The following is a 12,846-nucleotide window of genomic DNA, read 5'->3' as shown; positions in this document are numbered from 1 at the left end:
ACACAAGTATATGAAAATACTCAAATAAAAATTACATTTTTTGAGCATTTAACTATGTCTTAGGTGCTGTGTTAAGTGTTTTCATGTATTAATCCTCATAACAGCCCTATGAGGTATGTTCTATGGTTACAGTGGTTATTAGTTAAACCACTTTTTACACTTAAATCCTATAGTGCTGTTAACTCACTTGTTTTTATATACCCAGACACCAAGTTTGTCCTTTGATGATGGAGGAATTCCTTGGCAATCAATTCTTTCCCATTGTAACACTCTGTCTGTAGATCTTGAATCCAGCATGTAGAACTGTCAAAAGCAGTAATTTCAGTTAGATTTGGTTATGTGAAAGAAAATCAATTTTGGCATGTAATTTCACTGTGATTTATAAGAATGTCATAATTTGGTGCTACTAAAAGTGAACTGCAGACTGGCTGCCAGTCTGCAAAGTGATACTGGTCTGGGTCTAGTTAAGGAACTTCTGCCAGAACGTAAATTAACCAAGCACACTGTTTAGTTCAGCTAATTGTTTTCCGTAGCAAGACTTTTTTTTGATGAAGGAAGCAGCAGTACATTGATACATTCTGGCACAAATTCCTTATTTCTTGCCTTAGGTAGCCACTTTGACAGGACAGTATTACCAAAAAAATTGGATATAGTAATTTCACCTTCAAATTCAGTTTAACAAACATATCGTAAGTGCCTCCTTAACTCCAGGAGCTAAGGACAAATATTTAAAAGATTAATTATGGGTATCCTTCAAAGGTTGTGAGGCTGGTGCAGGACTAGGCAGTATTTCATTCTGTTATACATAGGGTCCCTATGAGTCAGAACCAACTCATCGGCACCTAACAACAACAATCCTTCAAAGAGGTCACATCCTGCTAATTACATGTTTTTACCTCTTAAGACACCCAGTCTTCTTTCAGTCAAACTTAAAAAACACTCAGCCCTGGCCACTTCACATACTAACTGCTGCCATCTCTCTGACCGCCCTGTAAGGTAACAGCTTCCCTCCTTTCCAAGCTTCTTCACACTGGGTCAGATTTTATTCTTGTATCTCCCCGTTGCCTCTGAGAAATACACAGCTCAATTACAGCCTATAGTAGTGCCTCACAAAATCCGTTAGGCACAGAACACTTTTCAAGCAAAATCTTAAGCAAAAACTCAGTATAAAAACAAAAGTGAGGGTGTGCTTGTTAATGTAGAGAAGGAGGGGTGGTCCAGAGCCCACCTAATACCGTATGTTCCTCCCACAGATGTCCCAAAGCATCTCAAAGAAATCCCTACGGTTTCTAGACGTACAGTTTGAAACCATCTCAGCCTTATGTTCCATCTACACCACACCATTTGGGCATTTGCATGAATAAGATAAATTTGCTTATACCTCTACAACTTGATACCTATATATTGGCTACCTCTTCCAATTTTATCATTCATTTCAAACATCACCTCTTGAGTGAAGCTTTTCCTTATTCCACTCCCCATCCTACCACATACAATGTTAAGAATTCCTTTTCAAATTCAACAGTATTTACTGAGTTATTGCTATGACCCAGACTCTGTGTATCTGTCATATGCTACTACAGTTGTTTACTTATGTGTCCCTTCTAGAATGTGAGCTCCTAGAGACGGGGACTATATCATTCATTTTTGTGTATCCAGTGTCCAACCAAGTGCTCAGCAGGTAAGATACTTAGGAGCCAAATTAACACAATCTGACTGACTTCATCTGTCTCTAACTGGCCTGAAACAGAACAACTGACATCTTTTTCCTAGCTGGAAAACACCACAAAGACTGAACAGCAGTATCTTATGGCACCATAGCATAGGAATATTAGTATGTGGAATTCTGTAAGTGTTAATTTATCCTTATGGCTTTCTGAGTGGTGTTCTGTTCAATTTCACTCTTCCCTCCATCATTACATCTTGTTTGTAATGTTCTTTCCTAATTTACTAATGTTCATTATCACTCAGGGTTCTAAGAGAACAAATAGCTGCAAAGAGCAAAGAAAAGCACCCTAGGAAGTTTTTGCACACAGTTAAGTTACCAACAGAAGTTGACTTTACAAAAGGCCTAGGTAAATATACACCAGTAAACAAAGTGCTAAAATTCACATTCGTACAATAATCGAGTACATATATTTCTTTAACTGGGACAGGAATAAGCATGGGGTTAACCTTAGAAATCTGAGGTTGTTTGAAAATAAGAATAAAATTACCTTGAACTGTAATCCTTAGAAACACTAACCTTATTTGTATTGCCTCTTGAATGGTGTCCTCCAAACAAGTATAGCACTCTGTCTATACACACAGCACAGCTCCCTGACATAGAAGGAGGAACATCACCTTCAGTGTTAATTTTCTTCCTGAGGGGGAGAAAATCACATGTAAATAAATTTCCCAAAAAGGAAGAAATGCAAGATTATTCATTTCTGTTCTACTTGTATCCCCACAGTAAAGGAAGAAAAATGAGAGGACTGACCAAATAGTATCTAGGTCTCTTCCAGCTCTAAAATTAATTCAGTGAATGAGAGCTTTTCCCTGTTCACCCATTCCATGAGCAATGCCAGCTGGTCCTACACATGGGCAGAATGAGACGTTCTGAAGGCCTAAGTGCCGTATTTTACTACTCTAGGGACATACCATTTTATGTTTCTCAAACTAAACTAGTTGCTTTTTATTAACATGGCCATAAATAGCTGGAGTTTTGTTTTTGTTTTTTTTAGGTGGGCCAGGAACTCAAAAGGAAAACTGTTCAACATCCGGTCCAGGCAGATTAATTCAATAGGTGTTCTTCATTCAGTCACCTTTTAGCCATTCAAATGAATCTGATTCAGACCCTTATGTAATACTACCAAAACACTTTAGGTAATGCTTACTATATGCCAGGCACTCCTCTAAATGCTCTGCATGTAATAACTCATTCTGAATCTTAAAAATGAATCTAAACCAGAAACCCTAAGAAATCTAAAATTCAGAATCTAATAGTACAGTCAAAGTCTTCTGCTCATACTTACAAGATACATTATCACTTTATCTTTGCTAAGCTTGAAGTTTTTTTGGTAACATTTTTAAAAATTCCTTATGGGGCTGAATTAAAAATAAGTAGAATTGCCCTTTTGAGGGGAATACTATTATAAATTTCTAATTCTCTTGAAAAAGATTAGTAAACAGTCTATACTGACACTGTATTTTAAAGAGATTTGCATAGAAATTTTAATTTTGGAACTCTACAGTAGGACACCAGCTTTATTTCTAATAGATACAATGTAGAAATTACTTCTTATTCAAGATACCATAAAACAGAAGGCTTAATAACACCTTGTTTGTATATGGAACTTTTATAGTTCCATTCCAGGATCTGATGCTTCTGCCTCTTTAATATTACCATGATACTTTACAGAACTCTGAGCAGAAATTTCTTCACAAGTCATGAAGCATCTAATTACTGAAGCACTTCTGAAGAGATCATAAGCAAATTAAGGATGCTAAAGTATCTAAGCTTAGTAGCTAAACTGAACTGGTAGAACACTGTTTAGCATCAATTAAAATATTTTTATTCTTTAGAACAGATTTTACATAGTTTGTTTTTCTTTGCAAGCTTATTTGAACGTTTTAGTCCCCCCAGTTACCATCTTCCAGTCTCCATGTTGTAGATCCATAGTTCTTCTCTAGGCAGATAAAAGTCATATAATCCTCTGACTTGATTACTCTAAGAACCAAAAAATTGCAAATGTGAAAAATGGTATTTTAAAGAGGCACTACTGTATATTTTTCATATCTAACTTATTTGAGGTACTAAGAGTTATGAAAAATAGGTCTTACAATTATATCAAATGCAGTCCTCCCAACCCATGCCACATACTCAAGGCAAAGCTCTTAAATTTACATTTTGATACAGCAGTTGCAAAGAGCAGGAAATTAAAGGAACTCTGGGAAACCTCTAAGACCACTTTATCCTGAGAACAGACAATGTGCCAAACTTCAGTTGCATGATTTCAGGAGAGATTACCTGTACCATGGTTGGCAGGCTGAAAGGTCTACGTTCAAAGTGCCTGACCCATGCTAATAAATGATGTATGGTTTTCTGGCCAATCTTTCCTTGTACCATTCATTCTTTACCAAGAAGCAGAGAGGGCAGAACTGACTTCTCTCTCTTCAAAATGTAAATATGTCCTTATGCAAAATTTGAATTCCCTGCTGTGCACCATTTCCCTTCAGGTAATTAATGCCTAACAAACAGACTGAGTTTACCATATGCAAGAACTGGCTGAATGCTATCTATGGATCGCTTCATTTAATCCTTAAAACTTTAAAAGTAAACAAAAAAAAAAAAACTCAAACCCGGTGCTGTTGAGCAGATTTCGACTCATAGCAACCCTACAGAACAGGGTAGAACTGCCTCATAGGGTTTCCAAGGAGTAGCTGGTGGATTTGAACTGCCAACCCTTTGGTTAGCAACCGTAGCTCTTAACCACTGTGCCAACAGGGCTCCAACCTTAAAGTAATTGGTATTAAAACAGGTTTTAGAGAGGTTAAGTAATTTGTCCAAGCCTACTTAGCAAATAAAGGTGGAGCCAGGGTTCCAGCCTCCTTGCCTTCAATTTAATTTGCAAATTTAACAGCTGCCTGACCTTTCTGGAGCCCTGGTTGCACAGTGGTTAAGAGCTATAGCTGCTAACCAAAACGTTGGCAGTTGGAATCCACCAGCTGCTCCTTGGAAACCCTATGGGGGCAGTTCTACTCTGTCCTACAGGGTCACTATGAGTCAGACTCGACAGCAACTGGTTGACCTTTCTGGCCTGTGATCCTCCTCTCTGTCCATTTTCTGAAGAATGTGAACATACAGTAAAACAATTTCAATTCACTGGGTGTCAGAGCCAGTAACCTTGAGTATTATACATAGAGAAATAGAGCAGTTGGCCATGTAAACATTTCTCTCTCTGGACGCCAGCACTTAGGAAAGGGACAGGTGGGGAGTGGCCCAGCTGGGCCTGGGGAGGGAAGCTCACTGTTGTGTAGGAAGCCAAGGTTTATTGCTTTCAAAACAATCTCCAAGGGCTTCCTGTGCCTACTCTCAGGGTCCTAGTCAAAATGTGAGGGACAGTCTCTCTTGGAACCATCCACTTATTTCAATAATCATGCTTCTTCTCCCTGCCTCAGTCCCAGACATCCAGACTTTCATAAACCCAACATCAGAAATCCACACTTGACAGTCCTCTCTCTCACCTCCATAGAAAACGCCCCATTCCCTCAATGCTGTTTTTTACAAACAGAATTATGAATAAAGTAGTTTACGCTGAAGTGTGATTGACCAACAGGTTTACCTTTTCCCCAGGAGAATTTACATTTTAATAGAAGTTGCCTTTGAATTATGGTGTGGTGAGGAATATTGAATATACCATGAACAGCCAGAAGAACAAACAAATCTGTCTTGGAAGAAGTACAACCAGAATCCTCCTTAGAAGCAGGAATGGTGAGACTTTGTCTCACATACTTTGGGCATGTTACCAGGAGGGACCAGTCCCTGAGAAGGACATCATACTTGGTAGAGGGTCAGCGAAAAAGAAGACCCTCAACAAGATGGACTGACACAGTGGCTGCAGCAATGGGTTCAGATATGGCAACGATTGTGAGGACAGCGCAGGACCGGGCAGTGTTTCATTCTGTTGTACATAAGATCACTATGAGCGGCAAACGACTCCATAGCACCTAACAACCACCTGCTTCCTTCTTCCCAGCAGTTCCATACCACATACCACCTTCCTCTAAACACCTGTTCATTGGTGGCTGGGGAAAGCATTGGCAAATTAATTAGGGAGCTCTAAAATAAAAAGGGCAGGAGGAGAAATAATGAGCAAGGTTTAAATAGGGACACTTGGGTAGGATTCTCCAGCTAGGAAGAAGAGAAGAAATACAACTAAACTGGTAACTGATCACATTGTTTAAGATTAGGGGTCAAATATCTGCACTCTGTAATCACATTTACTGCTAGGCTTTTTTGGTTATTGGTGGAACTTTTTCATTAATTTCCTTAACAAGTGTTTCTTTTGAAAAATTTCAGCCCTTTTTTAGCTGAAACAAGAAAAGGGCCCTGAAACAGTGGTCTGATGGCCGTCTGCACAGGTGCGGCTGGGACTCCTGCACAGGAGGGAGGGCGATTCCTGCAGCCTTTCGGAATCCCAGAGGGTTCTCCTACACCTTGGCCACCTCACAGTGGGCAGCCGCAGCTTGGGTAAAGTCCTGGAGCTAGCCAATAAAGGGGCAGAGTGACATCATACACGGACACCTCTTACACACCCCTAACCCTTTATTAAAGAAAAAGTTTCATACTCATGCACTGCCCAACCAAATTTAACATGGTGCCTTCCCCCTAAACGAATGCTCCAATGTCAAGTGGCGCGCACAGGGCTGCCGCGAACAGTGTTGGGAGGAGAGGAGAGTGGACTTCGTAAGCAGAGGTCGGCGAGACAACCCGGCTCGGAGAGAGAGAACACCCCTGGAGCCTTGAGACGGGTTGGGGGACTGGGGACAGGATTCCCACCCGCAGGCAAAAGAGCCCACGGGCAAAGTCACCGGGAGGGGGCGCGGCGGGGCGCAGCGCCATCCGACATCCCCGGCCCGGGAAACTGCCGCGATGCCCGCAGCGGCCCGGCCACCCACTGACCTTGTAGCCACCCCAGACGAACATGTGGAGCCCGTCGCTGACGGCTACGTGGCCGCTGCGCTCCGCGGGGCAGGCGAGCTCCATGGACTCATAGCTCTCGAAGGCTGGCCCTGGAAAGTCGTCTGCCCGCAGATCCTCGTTGCCATCAGCCATCTTGAGGCTGCACTTTCGTTCACCAACAATCCCCCACACCCGAGAGGGGGGAAAATGACAAAGGAGACGAAAGAAATGCACAGCCGAGCGAGGCAAGAAAAAGCGGTGGCGGCGAAAGACGCCGGGGTTCGGGCTACTCCCTCGCCGCCTGCACTCGCGTCTCCCCAACCCTCCTCAGCAGAGGACGCACCACCGCCAGGGCAGTGGGGTCACGGACAGGCACGAAAAGGTGACAGCGAGGGCGCGAGCCAAGAGCGGGAGGTTGTCCGCTTTGGCACAGATCTCTATCACGCCTACCCGTCCCGCCTCCAGGTCGTCCCTCACACCTACGGCCCTTGTTCACGCTGAGGCCGGAAGCAGCCGGCTGCGCTGACGCGCCCGCCCAGCCCCGGAAGCGCGGCCCGCGCTCAGCGCCCCCAGCGCCGGGTCCTCCCGCAGCTCCAGCGGCCAGACGACTGGCGGCAGGTGCCCCGAGCCCTAACCGCGACTAGCTTCTCCGTTGAAGGCCTGAGCCCGGAACTGTTGTGACACTCCAAGTCTCCTTTCACTAAGCTACAGGATATGCAGAATTTTAGCCATATTCTCGCAACCAAATTTCTCTTTGCGATTGAGGGATGTTCTCAAAGAGTTCACAGCCTGCAAAGGGGCCCAGAAATTGCTCAACTAGTTAAGTTTCTGGCCTCAGCTTCTCAAAGTAGAGTAAGTGCCCCGTTTTCCTGTGGACACGAGAGTTGATGTCTCAGTTTTTCCACGTGGTCGCAGTTCCAGTTACTCAGGGCGACCACCCTGGAGATTCCCACTGAACTGCACGGTGCGTGTGGCGCGCGCTTTGACTGCGCCCCAGCCTGAGTGTTCCCGCCCAGCGGTTCCTTGCTCATCGGGAGAGATTTTTAATTTTTTTTTTTTTTTATTGTTGTACTTTAAGTGAAAGTTTACCATTCAAGTTAGTCTGTCATTCAAAAATATAGTTATGTGACCCTAATTGCTCTCCCTACACTGTGACAGCACACTCCCTTTCCACCCGATTTTCCGTGTCCAGTCAACCAGCTCCTAACCCTCTCTGCCTTCTCATCTCACTTCCAGACAGGAGATGCCCATTTAGTCTCATGTATCTACTTGAGCTAAGCACACTCTTCATGACTATCATTTTATGTCCCATAGTCCAGTCTAATCTTTGTCTGAAGAGTTGGCCTTGGGAATGGTTTTAGTTTTGGGCTAATAGAGTGGCTGGGGGCCGTATCTTCCTGGGTCCCTCCAGTCTGAGTCATACCATTAAGTCTGGTCTGTTTATTAGAATGAGTTTTGCATCCCACTTTTCTCCTGCTCCATCACTCTCTTGTGTTCCTTGTCAGGGTGGTCTATGGTGGTACTTGGGCACCGTCTAGTTCTTCTGGTCTCAGGCTGATGGAGTCTCTGGTTTATGTGGCCCTTTCTGTCTCTTGGACTAATACCTTCCTTGTGACTTTGGTGTTCTTCATTCTCCTTTACTCCAGGTGGGCTGGGACCAACTGATGCATCCTAGATGGCTGCCCGCTAGCTTTTAAGACCCCAGATGCCACACATCGAAGTGGGATGTAGAATATTTTCTTAATAAACTTTGTTATGCCAATTGACCTAGATGTTCCCTGAAACCATGGTTCCCACACCCCCACCCCTGCTACTCTGTCCCTCAAAGTGTTTGACTGTATTCAGGAAACTTCTTAGCTTTGGTTTAGTCCAGTTGTGCTGACGTCCCCATAGTGTGCTGTCCTTTCGTTCACCTAATTCTTGTCTACTATCTAGTTAGTGAATAACCCTCTCCCTCCCTCTCCACCCTCATAACCATCAAAAAAATGTTTTCTTCTATGTTTAAACCTTTTTGAGTTCTTATAATATTGGTCTTATAAAATACAGTATTTGTCCTTTTGTGACTAAATTCACTCAGCATAATGCCTTCCAGATTCCTCCATGTTATGTTTCACGGTTTCATCGTTGTTCTTTATTGTTGCCTAGTATTCCATTGTGTGACTATACCATAATTTGTTCATCCATTCGTCCACTGATGGGCATCCAGGCTGTTTCCATCTTTTTGCTATCATGGACCAGTGCTGCAATGAACCTGGGTGTGCATGTTATCTATTTGTGTGATGGCTCTTATTTCTCTAGGATATATTCTAAGGAGCAGGATTGCTGGATTGTATGGTACTTCTAATTTCTAGCTTTTTAAGGAAGCGCCAATTGATTTCCAAAGTGGTTGTACCATTTTACATTCCCACCAACAGTGTATTAAGTGTTCCAGTCTCTCCACAACCTCTCCAACATTTATTATTTTGTGTGTTTTTGGATTAATGCAAGCCTTGTTGGGGTGAGATGGTATCTCATTGTAGTTTTGATTTGTATTTCTCTAATAGCTAATGATTGTGTTCCATGTGTGTCTGTTAGCCACCTGAACGTCTTCTTTGGCAAAGGGCCTGTTCATATCCTTTGCCCATTTTTTAATTGGGTTGTTTGTCTTTTTGTTGTTGAGGTTTTGCAGTATCTTGTAGATTTCAGAGATTAGGTGCTGACTGGATCTGTCATAGCCAAAAAATTTTTTGCAGTCTGTAGGTTGTCTTTTTACTCTTTTGGTGAAGTCTTTTGATAAGCGTAAGTGTTTGATTTTTAGGAGCTCCCAGGTATCTAGTTTCTCTTCTGGTGTTTGTGCATTGTTACTTATGGTTCATATTGTGTTTATGCCATGTATTAGGGCTCCTATTGTTGTCCCTATTTTGTTTTCCATGATCTTTATCATTTTCGATTTTATATTTAGGTCTTTGATCCATTTTGAGTTCATTTTTGTGCATGGCATGAGTTATGGGTCTTGTTTCAGTTTTTTGCAGATGGATATCCAGTTATGCCAGCACCATGTGTTTAAGAGACTGTCTTTTCCCCAATTGATGGACTTCGGGCCTTTGTCAAATACCAGCTGCTATAGGTGGATGAATTTATGTCTGGATTCTCACTTCTGTTCCATCAGTCTACGTAACTGTTGCTGTACCAATACCAGACTGTTTTGACTACTGTGGTGGTATAATAGGTTCTAAAATCAGGTACTGTGAGGCCTCCCACTTTGTTCTTTTTCTTGAGTAATGCTTTACTTATCCAGGGCCTCTTTCCTTTCCATATCAAGTTGGTGATTTGTTTCTCCATCTCATTAAAAAATGCTGTTGGAATTTGGATCAGGATTGCATTGTATCTGTAGATCGCTTTGGGTAGAACTGACATTTTCACAGTGTTGAGTCTTCCTATCCATGAGCAAGGTATGTTTTTCTACTTATGCAGGTCTCTTTTGGTTTCTTGCAATAGTGTCTTGTTCTCATTGTATAGGTCTTTTACATCTCTGGTTAGATTTATCCCTAAGTATTTTATCTTCTTGGGGGCTACTGTAAATGGTATTGATTGTGATTTCCTCTTCCAAGTTCTCTCCGTGGGTGTAGAGGAATCCAATGGATTTTTATATGTTTGTCTTGGATCCTGATACTTTGCTGAAATCTTCTATTAGTTCCAGTAGTTTTCTTGTGGATTCTTTGGGGTTTTCTGTGTATAAGATCATATCACCTGCAAATAGACATACTTTGACTTCTTCCTGACCAATCTGGATGCCCTTTCTTTTTCTAGCCTAACTGCTCTGGCTAGGACGTCCAGCACAATGTTGAATAATAGTGGTAATAAAGGGCATCCTTGTCTGGTTCCCATTCTCAAGGGGAATGCTTTCAAACTCTCAGAGAGATTTTATTTTACTGCTGCATCCTCCACCTACCTGGTTGAATTGTGCTCAAAAAGCGTTTTAGAAACAGTAACCTCCCAGCCCTTCAGGGAGGGAGGCGAATCCTGTCCACACACACACAGCCTGTTTTCCCTCTCATTTTATATAACTTTAAGTAGGCCAAAAGAAAATTAAGAATTATTGTAATCTAAAGTTGATTCCTCATGTGTAAAATAGGATTAGATTAGAATATGTTTTAAATCCCTAATCTAATGGTGCTTCTGTAATTTGGTGTTTGGTGGGAAGAATGTTAATCTCTCCTTCGTCTTTACCCAGGTACCACTGCGTTAGAGAATTAGGCTTTCCTCACTAAAATTTTCACAGAGCCTGAAATTCCTTCCCTGACCTCTTCCTGTGTGTTTACTTGAACTGAAGAGAAGAGTGTTATTCAAGAGGATTAGTTTAAGCCTCCAAGAAGGAAATCAACTAGTAGCTGTTGAGACCTTACTTGCTACCCAGCCTGGTTGCTGCCCTAAGTCTGTTTCCTCGTGGCTCACAAGGATTCCTTGCAGTAGTGTCCTTTCCTGGTGTAATGGATTTATACTAAATTAGGTTTAGCCATTACGTGAACCAGAAATGTAAATCTGATCAAGTCCGTTTTCTACTTAAAAACCTCGAGCTGGCTCTCATTGCTCTTGAGATTAAGAGTTGAAAATTCTTACAATAAAGGTGTACAAGGCCCAGCATGGCCTGGCCCCAGCTTACCCTTCCAGCTTCAATTTCTGGCTGCCTCTTGCTTGCTCCAGCCACACTAGTATTCTCTCAGTTCTTCAAATACATTGAGCTCCTTTTAACACCAGGACCTTCAAACTTGCTGTTCCCTGGAAGAACTGGGAGTCTAACTCATCCTTCATCCTCAGGGCAACCTTTCCAGATCACCTAGGCCCCTTCAGGCTCCCTGTCATACACTGTTAGCATACTCTTGTACTTCTCTATAGCACTTAATAAAACCATTGTTATTATTTGTCTATTGTTAGTCTCCCTTGCTTTAAGATGGCAGGGGCTGCATCTATCTTATTTACCACTATATCCCAGGTACCTAGTACAGTGCCTGACACAGGGAGGACACACAGAAAATATTTGTCACAGGAATGAGTGGGCTGCCATGGTAATAGGAGAGAAGTGGAATTAGGAATAGATTGACTACTATTTTCTAATATTGTACTTATAAAATCCTTGCGAAAAAGTCCCTCTTTAAATCAGGTCATTGCTTGACTCCTGTGACATTACAGATTTAACAATGATCACTAATGTCTCCTAAGTTTCTAACTACTGCATCCTATCATCAGAATCCTAAGGGGCCACAGCTTCTAGGGGACCGAATCTCAGCACCATAAACAAAAATATTTCTGGGCTCATGAATCAATATGTATTTACCTAGAGCCAATTTTATTTATATATTGTGGAGGTCAACAGCACAAAAACTGATAGTAAACCATCAGCTAGAGGAGTAAGGAATGTATACTGTTTGGCCAATGGAACTTCAAAACTGGCTTTGTCTACTCCCTGAATTTCTACATCTCCTAATAGCAGGGAAGCCCTGGTTTAAGTCAAGGTCGGAAGGTGATGTAAAAGATCAGCATTCCCTGCCACTCCTACTATGGGGCTACCTCAGGACACTTAACTTTTTGAAGCAGCACAGTATATTAAGTCAAATAAGAATAACACCAGTTTTATGTGCCACAGATAATAAGCAGATTTTAATTTTCTTGAAGCCCAAATGAAGGTATATTGAGGAGGCTAACCCAACTTTTAATGTTCAAAATATTTAAAAACAGAAGAGCTCTTCTAAGAGTCTGGAGAAGTCATTCACATAATCCAGAAGTCATTTTAAAAAGTGTTCATTCCACTTAATGTCACCCATTACTATAGGTTTTGGTATACTTTTGCCTTAAATGTAAAATGTTGACAGTGAAGTTCTAAAGAATTACTTCTAAGATGGGTATTATTTGTGAGATTCACTTACCTAAAAATGGTAAGAAAAAATGAAAACTTACACTGAAATATTTTTGCACAATCACCTCTAATGACTGGTTCACACTGACAAAATAAGGAAAACAGTAATTCTATATACTTTGTACAGTAAATAAAACGTAAGCACAAAATATTTCAACACTTAAGTAGCTTTACACATTCAAAACACACTGCATATGCATATATAAAATATATCTCTAAAATTTAATGATTGAACATACTACAAATTACTATAATCTTCATTATAAATTATATATACTTCAATGTAGAA

At 41.6% G+C, this 12,846-nt stretch overlaps 1 protein-coding gene across 3 annotated transcripts in view; it reads right to left on the bottom strand.

The window, feature by feature from the left end:
• Positions 1–12,792, bottom strand: part of KLHDC2 (kelch domain containing 2) — a 17,932-nt gene extending 5,140 nt beyond the window's left edge. Inside the window, exons 1-4 of one of the 3 annotated variants that reach the window (XM_023726149.1) lie at positions 12,599–12,792; positions 3,630–3,709; positions 2,246–2,363; positions 188–303 (exon numbers count right to left, since the gene is read on the bottom strand). In XM_023726149.1, the coding sequence (XP_023581917.1) occupies positions 188–303; positions 2,246–2,363; positions 3,630–3,646 (251 nt within the window). In that variant the 5' untranslated portion in view covers positions 3,647–3,709; positions 12,599–12,792. Of the gene's footprint in view, positions 1–187; positions 304–2,245; positions 2,364–3,629; positions 3,710–6,664; positions 7,211–12,598 lie in introns of those variants that run through there. The other 2 variants (XM_004370838.1, XM_023726148.1) reach the window with 2 other exon arrangements.
• Between the last annotated feature and the right edge of the window lie 54 nt (positions 12,793–12,846).

The sequence above is a fragment of the Trichechus manatus genome, unplaced genomic scaffold (genome assembly GCF_000243295.1).
Source record: "Trichechus manatus latirostris isolate Lorelei unplaced genomic scaffold, TriManLat1.0 scaffold00010, whole genome shotgun sequence".
In the NCBI taxonomy this organism is placed as follows: domain Eukaryota; kingdom Metazoa; phylum Chordata; class Mammalia; order Sirenia; family Trichechidae; genus Trichechus; species Trichechus manatus.
This window is presented reverse-complemented; position numbering and strand designations above follow the sequence as displayed.